The 23,736-nt window shown below is 46.2% G+C and overlaps 1 protein-coding gene across 1 annotated transcript in view; it reads left to right on the top strand.

Moving 5' to 3' along the window:
* The window catches only part of LOC117005037 (zinc finger protein 462-like), a 145,416-nt gene that overhangs the window by 16,238 nt on the left and 105,442 nt on the right, over window positions 1-23,736 (top strand). The window contains exons 7-8 of the mRNA XM_042780136.1: window positions 12,858-12,976; window positions 20,921-21,112. Of these exons, the coding sequence (XP_042636070.1) occupies window positions 12,858-12,976; window positions 20,921-21,112 (311 nt within the window). The remainder of the gene's footprint in view (window positions 1-12,857; window positions 12,977-20,920; window positions 21,113-23,736) is intronic.

Below are 23,736 nucleotides of genomic sequence, written 5' to 3' on the forward strand. Positions count from 1 at the left end.
GGCAATTCAAGGACCTTCCTTCTTAAATTGTGGGGCCCAGAACCATGCACAGTATTCAAAGTGAGACCATGCCAATGCTGAATACAGCAGGATCATCACCTCTCTTGACTAGCTGTTTATGCTGTGTTTGATGTGCCCCAGGATGAGGTTTATCCTTTTGGCTGCCAGGGCTCACTGCTGACTCATATTGAGCCTGCTTCTGACCAGTACCCCCAGATCCCTTTTTGCAGGACCACTCTTCCGATCAGTGGAGACCTCCCTAAACTCCCCAGACCTTTGGTAGATGATTGAAATAGATCCTGCCATAACAACCACTAGCTCCTTCAGTATTCTAGGATGAATCTCATCAGGCTCCATGGACTTAGGAACATTTAGATGATACAACTGATCACTTAAAATTTCAGTGTCCACAAATGGAAAGTCACTGTTCCTACATTTGTGGTCCTCTGACTGGAGTTGTGGTCAATGGCTCAATGTCCTCAGGGCTTTGTCTTGGAACTGGTGCTCTTTAAGATCTTTATCAAGGACATAGACAAAGGGATCAAGTGTACCCTCAGCAAGTTTGCAGACAGCATGGAGTAGTGCAGTTGACACACCTGAAGGATGGGGCCATCCAGAGGGACATGGACAAGCTGAGAAGTGGGCCCATGTGAATCTAATGAGGTTCAACAAGGCCAAGTGCAAGGTGCTGCACCTTAGTTGGGGCAATCCCAGATATGAGTACAGGCTGATAGAACTCATTGAGAGCAGCCCTGTGGAGAAAGACTTGGGGGTTCTGGTGAACAGAAAACTGGACATAAGCCAACACTGTGTGCTTCAAGCCCAGAAGGCCAACTGCATCCTGGGCTGCATCAAAGGACGTATGGCTGGCAGGTCAAGGGATGTGATTTTTCCCTCTCTGCTCTGTTCTGGTGAGACCCCACCTGGAGTGCTATGTTCAGCTCTGCGGCTGCCAGCACAGGAAGCACATTGACCTGTTGCAGCAAGTCCAGAGGAGGCCATGAAGATGATCAGAGGACTGGAGCACCTCTGCTATGGAGACAGGCTGGGAGAGCTGGGGTTGTTCAGCTTAGAGAAGACTGAGGAGACCTTACTGCAACCTTTCAGTACTTAAAGGGGGCTTATAAGAAAGAGGTAGAGGGACTTTTTGCATGGGAAGATAATGATAGGACAAGGGGTAATGGTTTTAAACTAAAAGGAGAGATTTAGATTAGATGTTAGGTAAAAATTCTTTACTGTGAGGGTGGAGAGGCACTGGAAGAGGTTGCACAGAGAAGTTGTGGATGCCCCGCATCCCTGGAAGTGTTAAGGTCAGGTTGAATGGGGCTCTGAGCAGCCCGATCAGGGTGGCATCCCTGCTCATGGCAGGGGGGTTGGACCTAAACGATCTTTATGGTCCCTTCCAACCCATTCTATGATTCAATGACTAGGGAAGTGATTGTACCCCTGTACTGGGCAGTGGTGAGGCTGAACCTTGAATCCTGTGTCCAGTTCTGGGCCCCTCACTCTAAGAAGGACAATGAGGTACTTGAGTGTGTCCAAAGAAGGGCAACAAGACTGGTGAAGTGTCTAGAGCACAAGTCTGATGAGGATCAGCTGAGGGAGCTGGGGGAGGCTTAACCTGGAGAAAAAGAGGTTCAGGGGACAACTTATTGCTCTCTACAACTACCTGAAAAAAGGTATTTAGGTGGGAGTTGGTCTATTCTTTCTAGCAACAAGCAATAGGATGAGAAGAAATGGCCTTAAGTTGCACCAGCAGAGGTTTAGATTGGATATTAGGAAAAATTTCTATACCGAAAGGATTGTCAAGCATTGGCAGAACACAAGCTACCCAAGGAGGTGGTGGAGTTGCCATCCCTGGAGGGATTTAAGTCACATAGATGTGGTGCTTGTTTCCTATTTGGCTCACTGAGTACTTGTAACAAGAAGTTATTTTCCAGAAATTTCAGGAGTTTCAGACTTTTTCATCACAGCAGTTTGCTGTTCCCAGTTGATGTCTGGGAAATTTAAATCTTCTATAAGGACCAGGGCTACCAATCCAGAGATTTCTCCTAATTGCCTATAGAATAGCTCATCAGCACTATCATCCTGGCTGGGTGATTGGTAGTAGAGATCCACTACACTTCTGTTTTCCATTTCCCTAATGCTCAAACAGAGACTCTCACATCATCCCTAACTGTAAGGGCTGTACTGTCAAACCTCTCCCTTATGTATAGTGCAATACCACCTCCTCGCCTGCCCTGCCTATCATTCCTGAACAGCCTGTAGCCCTCCATACCAGCACTATGGTTGTAGGACTCCTGCTAATTCTCACTTATATCAATGACATAGGTCTGGGAACAGACCAATGCTTCCAGTTCATCCTGTTTGTTTCTCATACTGCATGCATTGGTGTACAAGCATTCCATAAAATCATAGAATATCCTTAGTTGGAAGGGACCCACAAGGATCATGGAATCCAACTCCTGGCCCTGTACAGGACACCCCAACAATCCCACCATGTTCCTAAGAGTGTTGTCTGAATGCTGCTTGAGCTCTGGTAGCCGTTGGGGGCGTGTTCCAGTGCCTGACCACCCTCTGAGGGAAGAACTTTTTCACAGAATCCCAGAATCATTTAGGTTAGAAAAGACCTCCAAGACCATTGAGTCCAACCTGTGACCCCCACCTTGTCAATTAGACCAGAACACTGTGTACCACGTCCAGTCGTTTCTTGAATGCCTCCAGGGATGGCGATTCATCACTTCCCTGGGCAACCCATTCCAATGTTGGACAAACCCTTTCTGGGAAGAAGTTCTTCAGGCAGTCAGGTTGACAGGCCTTTAGTTCCCTGAATCCTCCTTCCAGCCCTTCTTATGGATGGACATCACACTGGCCTTTTTCCACATTGACTTTTCCTAATATCCAACCTAAACCTCCCCAACACTGCTCCAGCCCTTCCCTCAGGTCCTGTCACTGGTCACCAGAGAGAAGAGATCAGTGCTGCCCCTCCACTTCCCCTCGTAAGGAAGCTGTAGACTGCTATGAGGTCTCCCCTTCTCTAGACCAAACAAATCAAGTAACTTCAGCTGCTCCTCATATAGACCCCAGGTCCCTTTCCACAGCACTATTTTCCAGCCTTTCATTCCCCAGTCTGTCAGTACATCCAAGGTTACCCTATTCCAGGTACAGAATCCGGCACTTGTCTTTGTTAAACTTCACACATTTGGTGATTGCCCAGCCCTCTCATTTGTCAAGGTCTCTCTGAAGGGCCTCTCTGCTTTTGAGGGAGTCAATATTTCAGATATGCTCCTAAGACTCCAGTACTCGCTGGAGGACCATAAATGTTCCCACTAGCATTGCCACTCTCAGGCAATGCCATGCCAACCCTTGGCTTAGCTTCAGCTCTCCTGATGATATCCCCTTTATCCATCACTTCTAGTTTAAAGTCCTCTCAATTGGTCCTGCCAGTTTATGAGCAAAGAAGCATTTCCCCCATCAGGGCAGGTGGATCCTGTCGGGCTTCAGCATACCTTGTGCCTTGTAGACTCTTCTGTGGTTATAAACCCCAAAGTTCTGGTGGAGGCACCAGTCCTGGAGCCAGATATTGATATTTTGGGCATGCCTGTTTCTTCCATTGACTCTCCCCATTACTGGGAGAATCAAGGAAAATACTACCTTTTCTCCTGAATATTTTATCATTCTTCCTGGGTCCCTGAAATCTATTTTGATTAACCTTGGCCTTCTTGTTGCAATGTCATTAGTACCCATGTGAAAGAGAAGGAGTAGGTAATAGTCTGAATGTTGTACTGAACTCATCAGTCATTTGGTTGCATCTCTGATTTAGGGCCCAGGGAGGTAGCAAACTTCCCTGAAAAGATAATCTAGTCTGTTGATGGAGACTCATTTGGCTCAGGAGAAAGTCACCAATGACCATTACTTGCTGTTGTTTCTTTTCAATGCTGTTTAAGTGCATTAAGCAGGTCTTAACGTGAGGGATTGGTTGATCTCACCTTGATGAAAGTACTTGCACAGATTCCTCCTCTTGTATCTCATCTCCTTCATCTTCTGTACCCAGAGCTTCATACCTATTCTGTAAAGGTAGCTGAGAGGGTAAAAAGGAGTTCCTCTTACAGTTCAGTGCAGTAACTTGCTTGTAATATGGAAAGCTGCATTCTTCCTTAGGAGCTCTGAGTACAAGCTTCTGATATGCCAGGGGTAGTTATTGCAGTCAGTGTTGAGCTTGAGATATGCATTTTATGCATCTTTGGTAATCTGATTTTATTTTATACCAGATAATTTTCTGTCTTCTATTTAAAATGTGAGTTTTTTAATGGAATACTGACCACAAATGTTCACTCATTTAAGAGACATACTGGTACTCCAGAGAAATGGGGGAAAAATTAACTTACCACAAACTTCCTGTTAGATTTATGATAATATAATGTTTCTATGAAGTAACCCTGAAATTGGATATATGGTCTGTTTTTTGATTTTGCTATCATTTCATCTTTATAATATACACAAACTTTGGTGTTAGCGCCTGTAAACAGGGATTTTCTTGGCTCAGGCTCTGTCAGTGTGAAACTAAAGATCATGTGAGACCCTCTGTAGTGTGAGGGCCTGGAGTAGACTCCATTTGATTGAGATCTTGCTATTCAGTAGAAGAAAACCCAGGACAATTCAGATTGATTACTAGGAAATAAAGCTAAAGTATGCCTGGAAATGTTAAGATTGTGTTTTAGAGGGAGATAAATAAACCAACCCTCTCCAAACTTTTCCATACTTCTTGTTGTTTCACTGCTTCATATAAACAGGCTTAGACTACTCTTATATCACAAAGCATCAATTAAGACAAGACTGTATTGGAAATGTCTCCATCCTGATCTGAAGCCATGGAGATGGGGGATGAATTCTTCCCCTCTTCAATGTCAAACTTCCTGTTGCTGATTTCCCCTGCAGAAAGATAGCATCTGATCTTTTTCACCCTGTCTTGGTTTAATGGGACAGTATTGCCAGGAAAAGGAAATTCAGGAACTCTCAGACAAAAAAGGTATGGGTTGGGAATAACAGTTTTTTACTGATATATTTACTAGACAAACAAAAACAGCATCAGCTATATGAAAGAGAACAAAAAACCCAGTGACAGAACAGAACGAAACAGTCTCAGTCCCTTTTTCCAGTCACCGATGCTCCTCCTCGTCCGCACAGTCGAGATGGAGCAGGGCAGGCAGCCTCTCAGTCACGACTGCTGCAGAAGCAGGGGAGCGAGGCGGCAGCGCCGTCCCAGGTGGGAGAAGGGAAGAACTTGCTCACCGTGGGTGTTCCGTGGGTTCTCGGCGTTGTTTCTCAGAAGCAGGAAGCTTTTGCAGTCCGAGTCTAGCGGGGAAGAAAACACGGAGAAGAAACAACCTCTCTCCTCCGCCGGCGAGCTACGAGTGTCCTCCTACTCGCTGAAGGACAAAAGCAGGACTACACCTTTCCCTAATGGAGCCATTGGGCTGGCCCAGCCATTCCTTTGTCTTCAGCTCTTAACGGGTAATAGGGGAGCCACCTTGGCTAGCTTAACATAATAATGGGAAAAACTTCTAAACCTCGCCAGCCCACAACATTATCCACCCCAAATTTTTTCCATGCTAACATACTACATTAAATTAGAACTTTTAAATTACATACATACATGCAGTTACAGACACAGTATCATAGATAGTTCACCCTAGAACAAGGTCTCCTTGGGGTATGCATCGGGTTTCTCCATCCTTTTGCATCACCCACCAGGTACAACCTGGTCCTTGAGCAAAAAGCACCCCACGGACAGGATTGTCTTTGCTGGAGGCAGAGTTCACCCAAACAGTCTTTCCCTAGCATACCTCTCATGTGTACCACTGGAACCTTATCCCCATCTGGTGTTCCCAAGAGCTCAGATTGGGCAGGGCCTGCTCGATTAGTGGAACCTCGGGTATTCACTAACCATGTGGCCTTTGGTAGATTACTTTCCCGGTTCTCTAAAGTCCCCCCACCAAGTGCCTTCAAGGTGGTTTTAAGCAGGCCATTGCACGGTTTGACCTTCCCAGCTGCTGGTGCATAGTAGGGCATGTGCTACACCCACTCAATGCCATGTTCCCTGGCCCAGCTGTTTATGAGGCTGTTCTTGAAATGAGTCCCGTTGTCTGACTCAATTCTCTCAGGGGTACGATGCCTCCAAAGGACCTGTTTCTCAAGGCCCAGGATGGTGTTTCGGGTAGTGGCGTGGGGCACAGGGTAGGTCTCCAACCATCCCATGGTGGCTTCCACCATGGTCAGCACGTAGCGCTTGCCTTGGCAGGTTTGAGGCAGTGTGATGTAGTCAATCTGCCAGACCTCCCTGTATTTATATTTGGACCAACGCCCACCATACCAGAGGGGCTTCACCCGCTTGGCCTGTTTGATGGCAGTGCACGTCTCACAGTCATGGATAACTTGAGAGATACTGTCCATGGTTAGATCCACCCCTCGGTCTCGTGCCCACTTATACGTGGCATCTCTGCCCTGATGACCTGAGGCATCATGGGCCCATCGAGCCAGAAACAATTCTCCCTTGTGTTGCCAATCCAAGTCTATTTTTGACACCTCGATCTTTGAGGCCTGATTAACCTGCTCGTTGTGTCGGTGCTCCTCATTAGCCCGACTCTTGGGGACATGGGCATCAACGTGACGAACTTTCACAGGTAGCTTCTCTACCCGGGTGGCAATGTCTTTCCACTCATCAGCAGCCCAGATTGGTTTTCCCCTACATTGCCAGTTTGCCTTTTTCCACCTTTCCAGTCAACCCCACAGAGCATTGGCTACCATCCACGAGTCAGTATAAAGGTAGAGCTTTGACCACTTCTCTCTTTCAGCAATGTCCAGGGCCAGCTGAACAGCTTTGAGTTCAGCAAATTGACTTGATCCACTTTCTCCTTCGGTAGCTTGTGCAACCTGTCGTGTGGGACTCCATACGACTGCTTTCCACTTCCAGTTCATCCCCATGATGCGGCAGGAGCCGTTGGTGAAAAGAGCGTAGCATGTTTCATCTACTGGCAGTTGGTTATACGGTGGGGCTTCCTCAGCGCGGCTCACTTGTTCTTGCTCCTTGTCATCGGCGAGACCAAAATTTTCACCTTCTGACCAGTTCGTAATTATCTCCAAAATCCCAGGGCGATTTGGGTTTCCGATGCAGGTGCGTTGCGTGATGAGTGCAATCCACTCGCTCCATGTGGTGTCAGTGGCGTGGTGGGTAGAGGGAACCTTTCCTTTGAACATCCGCCCCAACACTGGTAGTCGGGGTGCCAGAAGGAGTTGTACTTCCGTCTCAATTACCTCTGAGGCAGCTTGGACTCCTTCATAGGCAACCAAGATCTCCTTCTCTGTGGGAGTGTAGTTGGCTTCAGACCCTCTGTAGCTCCGGCTCCAGAATCCCAGAGGTCGACCTCGAGTCTCCCCAGGCACCTTCTGCCAAAGGCTCCAGTACAAGCCATGGTTCCCGGCTGCAGAATAAAGCACATTCTTCACCTTTGGTCCCGTCCTGACTGGACCAAGGGCTACCGCATGAGCAATCTCCTGCTTGATCTGGGCAAAGGCTTGCTGCTGTTCAGCACCCCAGTGGAAATCGTTCTTCTTACGGGTGACTAGGTAGAGAGGGCTCACAATCTGACTGTACTCAGGAATGTGCATTCTCCAAAAGCCTATGGCACCTAGGAAAGCTTGTGTTTCCTTCTTGCTGGTTGGTGGAGACATTGCGGTGATCTTATTGATGACCTCAGTGGGGATCTGGCGCCATCCATCTTGCCACTTTACTCCCAGGAACTGGATCTCTTGGACAGGTCCTTTGACTTTGCTCTTTTTAATGGCAAAGCTGGCTCCCAGAAGAAACTGGATGTTCTTTTCTACTTTCTCAAATACCTCCACTGCCATGCTCCCCCACACAATGATGTCATCGATGTATTGCAGGTGTTCTGGAGCCTCACCCTTTTCCAGTGCAGTCTGGATCAGTCCATGACAGATGGTGGGGCTGTGTTTCCACCCCTGGGGCAGACGATTCCACGTGTACTGCACGCCCCTCCATGTAAAGGCAAACTGAGGCCTGCACTCTACTGCCAGGGGAATGGAGAAAAATGCATTGGCAATGTCAATGGTGGCATACCACCTTGCTGCCTTGGACTCCAGTTCGTACTGGAGTTCCAGCATGTCCGGCACGGCAGCGCTCAGTGGTGGAGTCACTTCGTTCAACGCACAATAGTCCACAGTCAATCTCCATTCTCCATCAGACTTGCGTACGGGCCAGATGGGGCTGTTGAAGTGTGAGTGGGTTTTGCTGACCACCCCTTGGCTCTCCAGCTCACGAATCATCTTGTGGATGGGGATCATGGCATCTCGATTCGTCCGGTACTGCCGGCGGTGCACTGTTGAGGTGGCAATTTGCACTCGTTGCTCTTCCACCTTCAGGAGTCCTGCTGCAGATGGGTTTTCTGACAGTCCAGGCAAGGTGTTCAATCGCTTAATGCCCTCTACCGCTACAGCAACTATTCCAAAAGCCCATCTGTATCCCTTTGGGTCTTTGTAATAGCCACTCCTGAGAAAGTCTATGCCTAGAATGTGCGGAGCCTCTGGGCCAGTTACAATCAGATGTTTCTGCCACCCCTTCCCAGTCAGGCTCACCTCAGCTTCCAGCAAAGTCAATTCCTGTGATCCCCCCGTCATCCCAACAATGGAAACACGCTCTTCCCCCACATGTTCTGATGGTATTAGGGTGCATTGTGAACCAGTATCAACTAATACCCTGTATTCTTGTGGTTCTGATGTGCCAGGCCATCGGACCCACACCATCCAGTAGACTCTGTTATCCTCTGCCTCTCCCTGGCTAGAGGCAGGGCCCCTCTAGCCCTGGATATTATTCCTTTCCTGAACATACATAGTGGAGGTTCCTTCAAGTGGGTCTGACAGATCATCCTCCCTTCTGTAAGGCCCAGCACCTTGGTCATGGGAAGTTGAGGCTACCTTCACTTTATTGTAACTCCCTCGGTTAGCATTTCCCTCCCTGAGTTGACGCACCCGTGCTACCAAAACAGAAGTGCGTTTCCCATCCCATTTTCCCATGTCTTCCCCATGGTCACGCAGAAAAAAACATAGGTCAACTCGTGGGGTGTACCCTCTTTCACTAGCTGGGGGGCGTTGGGCTGTAACCTTGGGGTATGAGGCTCGCACTGATGCTGCCTTGATCTTCCTGATCTCCTCCCTCATCTCACTTATGTCACCTCTCATCCCCCTCACCTCCTTCATCTCCTCCCTCATCCCCCTCACCTCCTGGACCACGGAAGAAACCTGGGCCTGAACTACGCCATTCATCATACTGTGAAAATCCCTAAGCTTGTTAGCAACAGAACTCACTGTTTCTCGGTGTTCATCAGCATTAATCATTGCAATGAAGGTGGTGTATTGAGATGGCCCTCGGTTTGCCAGATTCCACAGCATGTGCCCTGTGCACCTGACCTTGTCAGGGTCATTGTCATGCTGTCCATCCCTCCCAAAGAGTACCTCCAGTACCGCCACCTCTCTCAACTGTTGAATTCCTTCCTCAAGGGTTTTCCAATGCATTCTATTATGGTATTCCTGCATTCTTTCTTTGTTGACAAACCTCTCTCTTACACTCATTAAAAGCCGCTCCCAGAGGGGAAGTGGGCCTGGCTCCCTTACGAATATCTGGTCCACACCTGAGTCCTGGGACAAGGATCCCAAATTCCTTGCCTCTGTACCATCCAAGTGCACACCTGTACCCATAAGGTCCCAGACCTGAAGTAACCAAGTTGTCAAAGCCTCCCGACCCCATCGTGCAATATATTTCCCCAGATTTCGGAGATTTTCGTAAGACAGGGACTCAGTGATGATTGCAACCTCTGGCTCCCCTGCTGGTTGTGAGGGCCCTCCTCTCTGGTCCTCTTTGTCTAGGTGCCTTGTTTTCATTTTAGACTTCCTAGTTTCTACAGGGGCGACTGCTGCTGACTGTGAGTGCCCTTGCAATTCAGCTGGACCCTGGGCAGATGTAACACCTATGGGTTCCACTACAGCATCACTGGATTCTCCCCCTTTATGGCAGGGCTTCTCACCAGCTGGGGAGAGGTACTCCTTCATCATCTGGCTCATCTCACTCATCTGCTTCACTAGAACCTCCACCCACTCCGGGTGGTTTCTTTCTGAGGTGGGCTGTGGGGCAGGGTCAGGCTCTGGGGCAGCATCCCTAGTCTCTGGGGCAGGGTCAGGCTCTGTGGCAACATCCCTAGTCTCTGGGGCAGGGTCAGGCTCTGGGGCAGCATCCCTAGTCTCTGGGGCAGGGTCAGGCTCTGGGGCAACATCCCTAGTCTCTGGGGCAGGGGCAGGCTCTGAGGCAACATCCCGAGTCTCTGGGGCAGGGTCAATGTCTGCAGCACCATCCCTATTTCCTGAAGTAGGTATCAGAGTTATTATCCAGCTCAATCCCCCCTTATCTCTTAATGTTAAATAGGACAAGACTATCAGTAACACCAGCCACTGTACGATATCATTAGCATTCAGAGGAAATCTGAACCCTTCAAAAACTGGTGGGGTAGACCCAAAAATTTGGGTGAGGGGTTGGGAGAAAATTTTCCCTTGTGTCATTCCCTCACAGTAGGTGCCATTATTAAAGTAATCCCAAAAAAATGCAGTTAGTGTGTGGTATCCCTGAATACATGTACCCGCCGTCCAAAGGAAGTTAAAAATCCATGAATTCCTCACCTTATCAACCCATAATGCAAGTTGGATAACAGTCACAGTAGCCTTAGTTACAGGGTCCATGTTTATGTAAGGGTTTGCAAATGGGAGATATACATGTATGAACACGTGCAGCCCAAACCAGATTAAACTGGACCACATGTTGCTGGACCACAGATTGCTAGCACACAAAAAGACAATCTCAGGCAACTGAAGAACTGTTATTCCTTAACTTCGAGCCCCACGTTCCGGGCGCCAAGATCTGTCTTGGTTTAATGGGACAGTATTGCCAGGAAAAGGAAATTCAGGAACTCTCAGACAAAAAAGATATGGGTTGGGAATAACAGTTCTTTACTGATATATTTACTAGACAAACAAAAACAGCATCAGCTATATGAAAGAGAACAAAAAACCCAGTGACAGAACAGAACGAAACAGTCTCAGTCCCTTTTTCCAGTCACCGATGCTCCTCCTCGTCCGCACAGTCGAGATGGAGCAGGGCAGGCAGCCTCTCAGTCGTGGCTGCTGCAGAAGCAGGGGAGCGAGGCGGCAGCGCCGTCCCAGGTGGGAGAAGGGAAGAACTTGCTCACCGTGGGTGTTCCGTGGGTTCTCGGCGTTGTTTCTCAGAAGCAGGAAGCTTTTGCAGTCCGAGTCTAGTGGGGAAGAAAACACGGAGAAGAAACAACCTCTCTCCTCCGCCGGCGAGCTACGAGTGTCCTCCTACTCGCTGAAGGACAAAAGCAGGACTACACCTTTCCCTAATGGAGCCATTGGGCTGGCCCAGCCATTCCTTTGTCTTCAGCTCTTAACGGGTAATAGGGGAGCCACCTTGGCTAGCTTAACATAATAATGGGAAAAACTTCTAAACCTCGCCAGCCCACAACATTATCCACCCCAAATTTTTTCCATGCTAACATACTACATTAAATTAGAACTTTTAAATTACATACATACATGCAGTTACAGACACAGTATCATAGATAGTTCACCCTAGAACAAGGTCTCCTTGGGGTATGCATCGGGTTTCTCCATCCTTTTGCATCACCCACCAGGTACAACCTGGTCCTTGAGCAAAAAGCACCCCACGGACAGGATTGTCTTTGCTGGAGGCAGAGTTCACCCAAACAGTCTTCCCTAGCATACCTCTCATGTGTACCACTGGAACCTTATCCCCATCTGGTGTTCCCAAGAGCCCAGATTGGGCAGGGCCTGCTCGATTAGTGGAACCTCGGGTATTCACTAACCATGTGGCCTTTGGTAGATTACTTTCCCGGTTCTCTAAAGTCCCCCCACCAAGTGCCTTCAAGGTGGTTTTAAGCAGGCCATTGCACCGTTTGACCTTCCCAGTTGCTGGTGCATGGTAGGGCATGTGCTACACCCACTCAATGCCATGTTCCCTAGCCCAGCTGTTTATGAGGCTGTTCTTGAAATGAGTCCCGTTGTCTGACTCAATTCTCTCAGGGGTGCCATGCCTCCAAACCTTCTAAATGCCTTTTAAACCTCACCAGCCCACAACACACCCCTTCTTCTGTTGTTGAGGTTCATGCAGGGTCTCCCAGTCCATTACATCTGAAACTGTCACCTCCTACTCCTAAAAATCATTGACTATAGACAGCTTGCTGGTACCTTCCCCCCAGAGTAGGCTGTCTAATCTGCTTTTGCTGTTGTAACGAAATGAAGATTTCTTCAGTAGAGCTAGAAAAATATTTTCCTTACCTTAGGAAAAGGGGACATATTTTCAGAAAAACACTGCACAGAAAAATCCTGTAGAAGTATTTTTATTGTTCAGTTTGGGTTTTTTCTTGTTTGTTTTTTTACTCAAATAGCCTTTATCCTCTAAGTAACTCTCTTGATAGTCTGGGTTTGGTAGAATTTGATTGATAGTAGTTTTGCCATATTGAGTTTAAGTGGTTTGCATTCTGTGTGATAAAACTGATCACAGATCTCTTTCTTCCTCAGATTAGATTCTACTTTTTTCTATAAGAAGATTTGTTGGATATAAAGAACCAGCATGAGAAAGCTGAGCCTAACCTGCTCTTATTTAAAATTTATTTTTGTTACTAGATTTTTGGCTTGCATCTGAAGGAATAGCTAAAATAATTTACTATTTTGTTTCCTTTTGTCTGTCTTTTGATCAGTCTGGATCACCATATGCAGACTCATCATGGACACCATAAGCCATTCCGTTGCAAGCTCTGTCCATTCAAGTCCTCTTACAATAGCCACTTGAAATCCCATATACTCAAAGCTCATGCTGGTAAGTCAACTAATTTCTTCCTTGCATTCTCCCCTGACCTCTCTTGTCCCTTTCTCTTGCTGTCAGGCACATATATTTGCTCTTGTGTACTCCCTCTTGATCAATCTCACATGCAGTCATGCTCATTCTCTCTTCCTTGTGGGTAGTCACATGTGCTCTCCACATTCTCTTGCATGATCACAAGCTCTTCTTGTGCCATCATGTGCCTCCTCTCACTTTTGTGTGTCCCCTCTCAATGAGACTTTGTGCAATTGCACTCACTCTCCCACTTTCCCACTCTCCTTCAGATGTAGTCACATTCCCCCCTCTCTATCTAGGTTGCAATCTACCTCTTATATACAGTTGTGTGTGGTATCTGTCATGTATTATCCTCTCTTGCTTGCTCATTCTCATGATTGTGCTTGCTCTCTTCATGTGTGGCTGCACTCATAAGCTGCTGCTTGTTTGCTTCCTCTCACTCTCAGTCATGTGCTCCTTGTTGCTCAACCTTGTGCATGGTTGTGCTCACTATCCCTCTCTAGGTTGTGCATGCTGTTCCTCTCTTGGATGTGATGGCACACGCTTTCTCTCAGTCACAATCTCTTTGAGGCTCACAGACCATTGTCTGCTCTTCATCTCTGGGTTATGGTCTCCCTCTATCTCATATGTGGCTGTGAATGCTCCCTCCCTCTCTCTCTCTCTGTAGCACTCTCTTGGGGGACATCCTTCTTTGTTGCTCCCTCCTGCACTCTCTTGTGCTGGGTCACCTGCTCTACATTTCTCTCCAAGTCAGACTAGGTTTCTCTTGCTTGTGGTTTCTCCATCTAGCATGCTCACTGTAGTGGTCATATATTTACTGTTGCTAGCTTTCCCTTAGCACACATTCTAGGAGGGTCTGTTCCATGATCTTCCCAGGCACAGAGGTGAGGCTGACAAGTCAGTAGTTCCCAGGGTCCTCCTTTCTACCCTTTTTAAAGATGGGTACAATGTTTCCCTTTTTCCAGTCACCTGGGACTCCACCTGACTGCCATGATTTTTCAAATATCATGGAATATGGCTTTGCAACTACATTGGCCAATTCCCTCAGGAATCTGGGATGCATCTCATTGGATCACATAGACTTATGTACATTTAGGTTCCTCAGGTGGTCATGAACCTGATCTTTAATTACAGTGGGAGGCGCTTTGCTCCCTTTGTCCCCATCCTGCTGTCTCCCCACTTGAGAGGTGTGGGAAGAGATGTTGCCATTGATTTCCTTCTTTCCATTTAGCTTGACCAGCAGATCTTGACTCAGCCATGCTGGGCTTGTCTTCCTTTCCTGACTTGTTACACCTGAGGATCACTGGCTCTTGTGCTCTATGGAAGACTTCCTTAAAGATCTGCCAGCTCTGTTCTGTTCCCTTGCTCCTGAGGGCAGTTTCCCAGGGGATGCCACTGACTGTCACCCTGAAGAACTGGAAGCTTGCTTTTCTAAAGTCCAGGGTCAACTTTACTGTTCATCTGATCCATATTCCTCAGTACTGTGAACTCCACCAGTGCATAATCACTGCAGTCCAGGATGCCTCCAATCTTGATGTCCCCGATTAGCTCATTTGTGTTTGGTGACCATCACATCCAACACTGCATCCCCTCTGGTAGGGTCATCTATTACCTGGCTCAAGAAGTTATTCTCCATGCATTCATTCCAGGAATCTCCTGGATTGCCTACAGTTTGCCGTGGTGCTCTCCTAGCAGGAGTCGGGGTGGTTGAAGTCCCCCAGCTGGATGCTGCAGTGTACTCAGCACATCTCAGTGCAACATACCGAGGGCCCTTGCTATCACCCTGTCCCTCTAACCTGAGTGTGTTGTCCCACAGCTTGTAATGGCCAAGCCTGATATTATATTGTAATCATATATTATGCTTGTGCTCTCCCTTGAAAGAAATTGCACTGTTGCTCTCTGGGTCAAATGCTCTCTCTTTCTGGGTCATAAGCTTTAACTCTCATTCTTTGGGACCTGTGTGATCTCTTGCTCTTTGGGTCCCTCTTCCCCCTCCCTTCTCCCATTTTTGGCACTCTTGCTCTCCCTCCCCTCTCCCCTGCCACTGTCTTTTTTTCCTTTTCTGGGTCATGCTTTTTTTATTCCCTCTGTGAGTTACCCTCTATAGGTTACTGACACCTCCTTTGGACTGTCCTCTTGCTCTCTTTCTCTGGATTGTGTATATCGCTCCCCTTACCCCCCTCCCCTCCCCTTCTCCTTGAGTCAACTGTGGACTGTATCTCTCTCTAGACTGACTTCTATCACACCCATTCCTTTTGACTCTCCTTACCCTTAGTCTGTCTGTCTCATATTCTCGGCTGACCTGTCTCATTCTTGCTTCATCTCTTACCCTCTCCTCTCTGCTGACCACTCTCTCTCTACAGGTCAATGTCTCTCACACCATTTGGGTATCTTTCTCTCTACACTGGCACCCCTCCTGAGGCACCACTCTCTGGGTTTTCTCCTCTTGCACCTGCACTCTTTCCTTCTCTGGCCCCCTCCTTCACTTTTTGCCCCACTCCCACCCTCTCTTACTCACACTCCTTCCCTTCTCCCCCCACCTCTCTTTCTGTCTCTGCTGTCCATGCTCTCCTTCTCTCTGCTTCTTTCTGTGTGTCTCTTTCCATGGTTCATCCTCTCTTTTCATCACTACCCACCTCCTTTGGGTTGCTCTCTCACTCTTTCTCTGTGGGTCAACCTCTCTTGGGTTCTCTAGGTTCATGTCCTCAGGTCGGTCTTTATTTACCTCTTGTTCACCTCCTTCTCCCCGTATGGGTATCTCTCTTCTTCTGTAGCACCTAATCTCTCTCCCTCCAGGTTACCACCTCTCTCCCTTTTGTTCCCCATCCCCTGTTTTGCTTGCCTTCTCTCTTCCCTCATCCTCCATACCCCCACTCCCACTTGGCTGATGTCTCTTGCCCTCATTTAATCTTTCTTCCTCTACTTCTCCCTCTCTGTGGGTTACTCTCTCTCCATAGGTTGACATACCTCTCATTTGGGTCATCCTCTTGCTCATGAGAGGGTCAATTTCTCTGGTGCACTGTGTCTCTCTTGGATACCCTGTTTCTCTCTGGGTCTCATTCTAGGTCCACCTGCCCCTTTCTTTCTCTCTGGTTTTACCTCTGTCTGTCTTTCTCTCTTGGTTGCCCCCTCCACTCCCTGCACACTACCACCCATGTTGTGCACACTCTCCCTCCATTTGGTTCGTTCTCCCCCTCTGTTCCTCTTCCTTATTGCCGATCATCCCCTACCCCTCTCAGTCACACAAGTTCTCTCTGTCAAGCTCTCTTTCCCTTTGGACCCCCCTACCTTGTGAGTTGCTCCCTCTCATTTTCTGGGTTGAGCAACTCCTCTTTTTCTGGACCATGCACACTCATTCTGTCTTTGAGTTGCCCCCTATGTACAGGCAGTTGCTTGCTCCAGGCAATGGTTTATTTTTCCCTCTCACTCAGGATCTCGCTCTCTCTGGGGTACACCCATTCTCTTGCTGGACTATACCTGCCAACTCTCTCTCTGGGTCAAGCTGTCACTTGTTCTGAGTCATAGGTGTCCCCCCTCCTCCAGCTCACATGCTTTCCCTCCCTTCCTCTTTCTGACTGTTGCTCTCTCTAGGTCACAATACTGCTCCCTAAATTACACACACCCTGACTAGCATGCTCTTTCTCTATAGGTTGTTCTTTGTTGGTCACACATGCTCTCTCTCTCTGGATCATGCCCCTTCCCACCCATCATGCGCTCTCTCTCTCTCCCCTTCCACCCCCCCCCCCCCCATAACATTATCTCTGTCTCAGTGTCTGTGGGTAATGCTTTTGGTTGCATTCTCATCTCAGTCACTTCCTCTCTGGGTCATGCTCTGTCTGCCTGGGTCACACACCCCCTCTCTCTTCCTCTCACCCACATTCTCTCTCACTGGGTCTCTGTCTCATACTTTCTTTGTGTCTGTCTCTGGGTCGCATGCATTTTATATCTTTCTTCAGGTTGTCTCTCTGGGCTGTGCTTATGTTCTCTCTAGGGGATGCTTGCTTTCTGTCTGTCTTGGTCATACTCGTTTCTCGGTGCCATATTCTCTCTTGGGCCCACACACTCTCTCTTTGGATCACATGCACTTGCTGCCTCTTTGGGTCACATGCTCTTTCTTTCTCCTGTCTCTTTCTCTGGGTTGTGTTTGGTCTCTCTCTGGGCCAGTCATATGCTCTTTTGCAGTTTCTTAGTCATGCACACTTTTTCAGAGGATGTGCTCTCTGTGTCATAGGTCTACTCTAAATTGGGGTCCTGCTGTGTCTTGGTCAGATACTTGCTTACTCTGATTTCAGAACTCTCTCCTTCTTTGTAGCTCTCTCTCTGGGTCTCTCTTTTACCTGTTTTGTTTCCAGTAAGTTATTTAGCAATATATCCTATTGAATAATAACCTTGTGGATATTTTTCACCAATCTTCCAGTAATACAGTGTTTCTGTGACTTTCCTTAGTTTAAAGGGGGTTTCTGTCTCTCTCGTAGATAGTCTGTTATTTAATTTATTTTTATGAATGTGCATCGTGCCCATACATTTGTTTAAAGTGCCCTGGCAGTTGTAAAAATCCAGGTGTCTTCATGTCATGTCTCTTCATGTCCATTATCTTTTGGGGAACAGTCAAATTCCATTTATTATAAAATGTGTTTTTGCATAATAACTAGAGTTGTTAAGGGATGTTAGAAGCACCTGCCTCCTCCAGAAGTTCCAGTCCAGGACTTCCTCCTGCCCAGCCACTAGAACCAGTGGCTAGTTCAGCTTGAAGTTTGCTAGCAAATATACCACCACCCCTCCCTATGCACACTCAGTTTGGGGAAGCCTAGCACCAGTCACATGGGCTGTGACCCACTCCAGCAACTGATACAGAGCCTCTTGGTTGCCTCACTCACACCAGTACCTCCCAGTAGCTGGTTGTCAAGATACACACTGTTCCCATCCTAGTGACTGGAGGTTAAAGACTGCTACTCGCAACAGTATATGACAGCACAGGCCAGGGCCATCTACACCCCCAGTCTGACTCCAGTAACTGGCACCAGATTCCACTCACACAGATCTCATCAGTAGTTGGTACTTAGTCCTTACAACACACGTGTGCAGGACAGAGTGAGATTACACAGAGCAATAGTTAAAAAATTTAAGAAGGAGATATAAGAAGACAGGACAGACTCTGATGATCAGATGCAAGGCTGTCAGAAAAGTATACTGACTGGTCCTGCTTTACATGTGTCTGGTCCCTTTTATACCCCTTTCTGTCTACCACCCTTTTTGTTCCTCCCTGTTCCCCCTTCTACCTGTATGTTATCTCATGAATTACATAGTTCTATGGATTCCTGCACCCCTCCCAGTCCAGTATCCAGGATCCCTTCTGGTTTTCAATCTTACCAGTTGTAAAGTCCAGGTTGATCTTCCTGTAAGCGGAGCCTGTGGTTTCTTGGTAGTTCATCAATTAGTGTGACTGGTCAGGTGTATTTCTTTGTCATTGTCTCCATGTTTGTTCTGTCAGGTCTGTTTCCATATATTTTAGTTTCTGGTTTCCCCCTTTCCCCCTTGGTTTCTCAATTGACAATGTCCCTGATCAGATAACCGGGCTGGAATAAACATTCTCACACTCTTAGTGTGATTGATCAGGCTTGGTTTTCATCACTGATTCCCTTATAATTTTTCCTCCAGGCTTGTGTCCCTGAATGTTCTTGCCTATGGCTTCTTCCTTTTCTTATTACCTTTTTTTTTGTGTTGAAGAAGGCCCTTGACCAGATACCCTTAAAGGAAAAACTCCACTCACTTCTCAATGTACTAGTATCTATCCTACTAGATTATCTATAAATCGTGTTTCTCACATGAAAGCAGCAACCTGGTATATGTAAGATCCTTCATTTCTAGCTTCAGGATCATCTATTCCTCCAAATCCCTTGCACAACTTGCACTTTTGCACCTCTGGGTCCTATATCAAGGCCATACCTTGGTTAAGCCTTAAACCTTACTTTTTATGAGACATCTGATAGGCTATATATCAACATTTACTCTTGTAATCACAACATCTGACAGTTTTGGCAATTTTTGGAAGGGGGCTTCTTCAGACTGCATCTCCAGTTCACGGAGGTAATTGCAACCTAAGACTTGAACATACAATATGTTGTGGCCTAGTTTTGGTCATCAGAGGTTGCCAGATGAGACAGTTGAAGTATATGGGGAATCATCTGAATACTGATGCACTTTGTCTTCCATTTGGTTATGATGTGTCCATGAACTCTTACCATGTTACTATTTGATGAATGTTTGCAGGACATAATTTCTTACTTTTACACTTCCTCTAACTTTCTTAACAACACTTGTAATTTCTGACTAAATGCACAATGTATTTTTATCTCACTTTTTTTTCACACCTTTATCATGATTTTTTCACATGTTTTACATATCACTAACACTGGAGTTGCATTAACAAACTGGCCCCTCCATCCTCATCACCTTCTTCCACAAATCAGGATCAAACAACTCCATAGGTTTTGTATCAAACTACAACAAAATCCCGTTCCACCCATACTTTTCCATAAACAATTTCACATTAATCAGTCCATCATATATGCTTTATGAAAACCATTTTTTTTAACTTTGTTAACTAATGTTACCTCTATGTTAATAATATTCAGGTGCAGAATGTAACTTGAAAAGAAAACGTGTGACATTTTGTTTCAACATTTCAGACTGATCTTTTTCAGATACACCAATGTGGGTTTCTAAGTCCATATTTTGTCTGTGATTAGCATAGGTGTTTTGGGGGGAGGTATTTTCATGTAGAATGATTGCTGATCTCTATGTACTTTTTGACTGGCTGTGATACTTCTTTTCTCTTGTTCTCCTTTTCTTCCTTAATTTCTGATGTTTGAAACCATTCTGTTTTAGAACCTTGTTTGTTAAATTTGTTGAGAAATGGAAAAAATTTTTCTGTCTCTTTCACAACCAGAGTTCTTATCCTTCCATTAGTGTTCATGAATATGTCACTCCTGTATTAGTTTTGTCGTTTTATGTACAACTTGCATGTAGTCAGTATAGCCCTTTTAACTGGAAGCAGCACTTCCAGGATAATTACTTGCATACATATAACATCCCATCACTTACATTGGACATTTCACTTTTTCTTTCAGGTGTTTCCATGCTTAATGCAAAACAAGTCATCTTGAAAATTTGTTTCCTATTGTAGTCTTTATAACTTGGAATGTATTTGAAACCAAATTCACTGTTGTTCCTTATTTCTCTTCTTTCACTTCTTTTAATATTTTTCTATAATATGTTTTCCTATAGCCCTATAAATATTTACTGCTCTTGGTATTGCCATGTCCACTTCTTGTAGTAAACCAACTTTGACTTAGTTACTAGTTCTATGGAGCTCATTCCTACCTGAAGGCAGGTTTCATACAAGGAAAATGGGATCCTCCTCACATTAAGTGCCGGGAGTTTGTAGGCTTTTAGTATTTTGTGTTGTTTTTTTGAGAATCTTAGTTAACATTTTATAGTCTCCTGGTTTCTTTAGTAATGACTCTGGATGTGTTACATGGAAAAACACAGAGGACTTCACCCTTGCTTTCCTCCCAAAGTAATTTGGAAATGCTCTAGTCAAACGGCTCTTTTTTCACCCAAGACTTCTCTTCTTATACCATGCAACACAGTCATGCCAAGTCTGGTCTTTCTTTTCTTGCATCAGTTATTTAACAAGGATCTAGAGTTGTCAGAAAACAAGACTTTGGTCCCAAATCAGATATCCATACCTGCAGACTTCAGACTGTTTCAACAGGGAGATGCACATAGTTTGTTCTATTTGCAATAAACCTTACAGTGAAGGAGGTCATAGGAATTTTCCCGCTGAGTTCAGCAGGAAAAGAATGTGGATCCCATTTTGTTTCTTTTGTGAGCTGATGACTTGCCTGTATTTTGCTTACCCAGGTGAACATGCCTACAAATGTTCTTCCTGCACATTTTCCACCATGACAATCAGCCAGCTAAAAGAGCATTCCTTGAGAGTGCATGGGAAAGCACTGATACTACCAAGACCCCGTGTTGTCAACCTCTCAGCCTCACTTGGCTACTGCACCTCCCAGAAACACACTTCTGCTGAAGAGGTAGAGGACTCTAATGGTAAGAGGTGCCTCAGAGCAAGAATTTAACTGTCTAAAATACCACTTAATATTATTAATGCTATTATTAAAAAAATTAAGGCAGCAATTAAAAAAAATCCAAAGTTGTATGAAAAGCAAGAATAAAGGTGGTGTTCTAATACTTGACCTACAGTTGAATCTCACCAGTTTATTCTTTGCCAACTTATACTGCCAATAGTTGTCCTTTGGAATAAGTCAAGCTGACCTCCCTTTTCAGCAAAGATTTATAACATAGGAAATTTTAAATGGCAGAGCTCCCATTAAAATTCAGTGAGAAAGAGAGCATCTAATTCCATTTGTATTTCTAAAAAACACTTCTTTATCTTGTTATCAGAGAAGTTTAGTGAAGCCACAAGATTAAGTGCAAAAAGTAGAGGGAATAGCTAGACAACTTTCTATTTTATGGCATTTTATGGAAATGAGTGTGTACACAGATCCTGATGTTTGAAATACAGACAGATGACTTATTTTTAAGTTTTGCCTTGTATTTAGGTTATGGAGTTTTATTGCTTCTGCTACGAATGAGAATCCTGGGGCAGTTTTAGGCCCCTCACAATAAGAAAGACATTAAGGGGCTGGAGTGTGTCCAGAGAAGGGAATAGAGTTGAGGAGGGGTCTGCAGCACAAGCAGCAGCTGAGGGAGCTAGAGGGACTCAACCTGGAGAAAAGGAGGTTCAGCGGGGACCTTCTGGTTCTCCATAACTCCCTGACAGGAGGGTGCAGCCAGGTGGGGGTCAGGCTCTGCTCCCAGGGAACAAGGGATAGGATGAGAGGAAATGACCTTAAGCTGTGCTGAGGAAGGTTTAGATTAGATATTAGGAATGATTTCTTCCCTGAAAGGAACGTCAAGTATTGGAACAGGCTGCCAAGGGTGGTGATGGAATCACCATCCCTGTAAATGTTCAAAGGGCGTGTGGATGTGGCACTTGTGGACATTGTTTAGTGGTGAATGCAGTGGTGCTGGCTTAATGGTTGGAATCAATGATCTTAGAGGACTATTCCAATTCAGGAATAGTATGGCCAGCAGGAGCAGGGAGGTCATTCTTCCCCTCTACTCAGCATGTGCTGAAAGATGAGCTGGTGGGGAAGAAGGCTGTCCTGGCTGATCAGAGAGCTTTGGCTGGAACTCAAGGAAAAAATAGAATACCAGCTGTGGAATGCCTCCTCTGCCTCACTCTTTAATAGTCAGACCAGTTGTCCTCAAGGTACCCAGGCCCCTGAGCTTGAAGACAGAGATGAGGAGCAGAATGTATTCCCCCCCTAATCCAGGATGAAACAGTCACCTGCTGCTCCACTTAAACATGCACAAGTCTATAGGGCCAGATGGGATCCACCCGAGGATACTGAGGAAGCTGTCGGAAGAGCTCACCAAGCCACACTCCATCATTTAGCACCAGTCTTGATTAGCTGGGGAAGTCCTAGAAGACTGAAGGTTGGCCAACATAACACCCATCTACAAGAAGGGTTGGAAGGAGGATCCAGGAAACTACAGGCCAGTTTATCCTGACCTTGGTGCTGGTAAAGGCTATGGAGTAGACCATTCTGAGTGCCATCATGTGGCACCTACAGAACCAGGGAATCAAGCCCAGCCAGCATGAGTTTAGGAAAGGGTTCACTCTTTTCTGGGTAAAAAACTGGCTGAATGGCTGGGCCCAGACAGTGGTGGGGAATGGTGCCACATCCATCCGGGGCTGGTCACTAGTGAGGTTCCCCAGGGCTCAGAACTGGGACCAGTCCTGCTTATTATCTTTATTGATGATCTGGACAAGGGGATCAAATGCACCTTTAGTGAGTTCACAGACAACACTAAGCTGGGCATGAGTTTTGATGTGCTGGAGGGCAGGAAGAGTGCAGAGGGATCTGGACAGGTCGGATTGATGGGCTGAGGCCAATTGTAAGAGGTTCAACAAGACCAACTGCCAGATTCTGCACTTTGGTCACAACAGCGCCCTGCAGCTCCAGGCTGAGGACAGAGTGGCTGGAAAGGACCTGGGGGTGATGCCTTTTTCTCTGGTCCTAAAAATATGAGTCAGATACAGTTAGAGTGATAAAAAGGGTTACCTTTATATAAGGATCCTCAGGTGCACAGCTTGTTAGGTTGAAAATGCCAAAGATGCACCCACTGCGTGACACGTGTAACAATTTTATAGATTCTGCAAATTAGCATATCTGAAAAGAGCCCCCAATTAGCAACCCACCTGGTGAAGTAATTCTCCCAGTTCTAGAACCTTCTAATTTCTCCTCCCTTCAAATAAGGTCCAGGCCCTGTTTACAAAAATGTCTTGAAGGGCTGATTTTAACCTTGGTTTCTAAGGAGAACCAATATACCATAGGGGTCCCGGAATTTGTTTTGTCTTTCTGCCTAGGAAAATATTGATGCTAAGGTACAGTAATAAGCTACTAATATATATGTAAATACTACAGATAATATATAAATGTAAAAAAGGTAAACACCAAAACAGCATCAGGGGGTGCTGGTGACAGCAGTTGCACATGAGCCTAGGTTTACCCAGGTGGGCAAGAGGCCAATGACATCCTGGCTTGTATCAGAAATAGTGTGGACAGAAGGACTAGGACGGTGATTGCTCCTCGGTACTGGGTACT

This window comes from Catharus ustulatus, chromosome W (assembly GCF_009819885.2).
Source record: "Catharus ustulatus isolate bCatUst1 chromosome W, bCatUst1.pri.v2, whole genome shotgun sequence".
Lineage (NCBI taxonomy): Eukaryota > Metazoa > Chordata > Aves > Passeriformes > Turdidae > Catharus > Catharus ustulatus.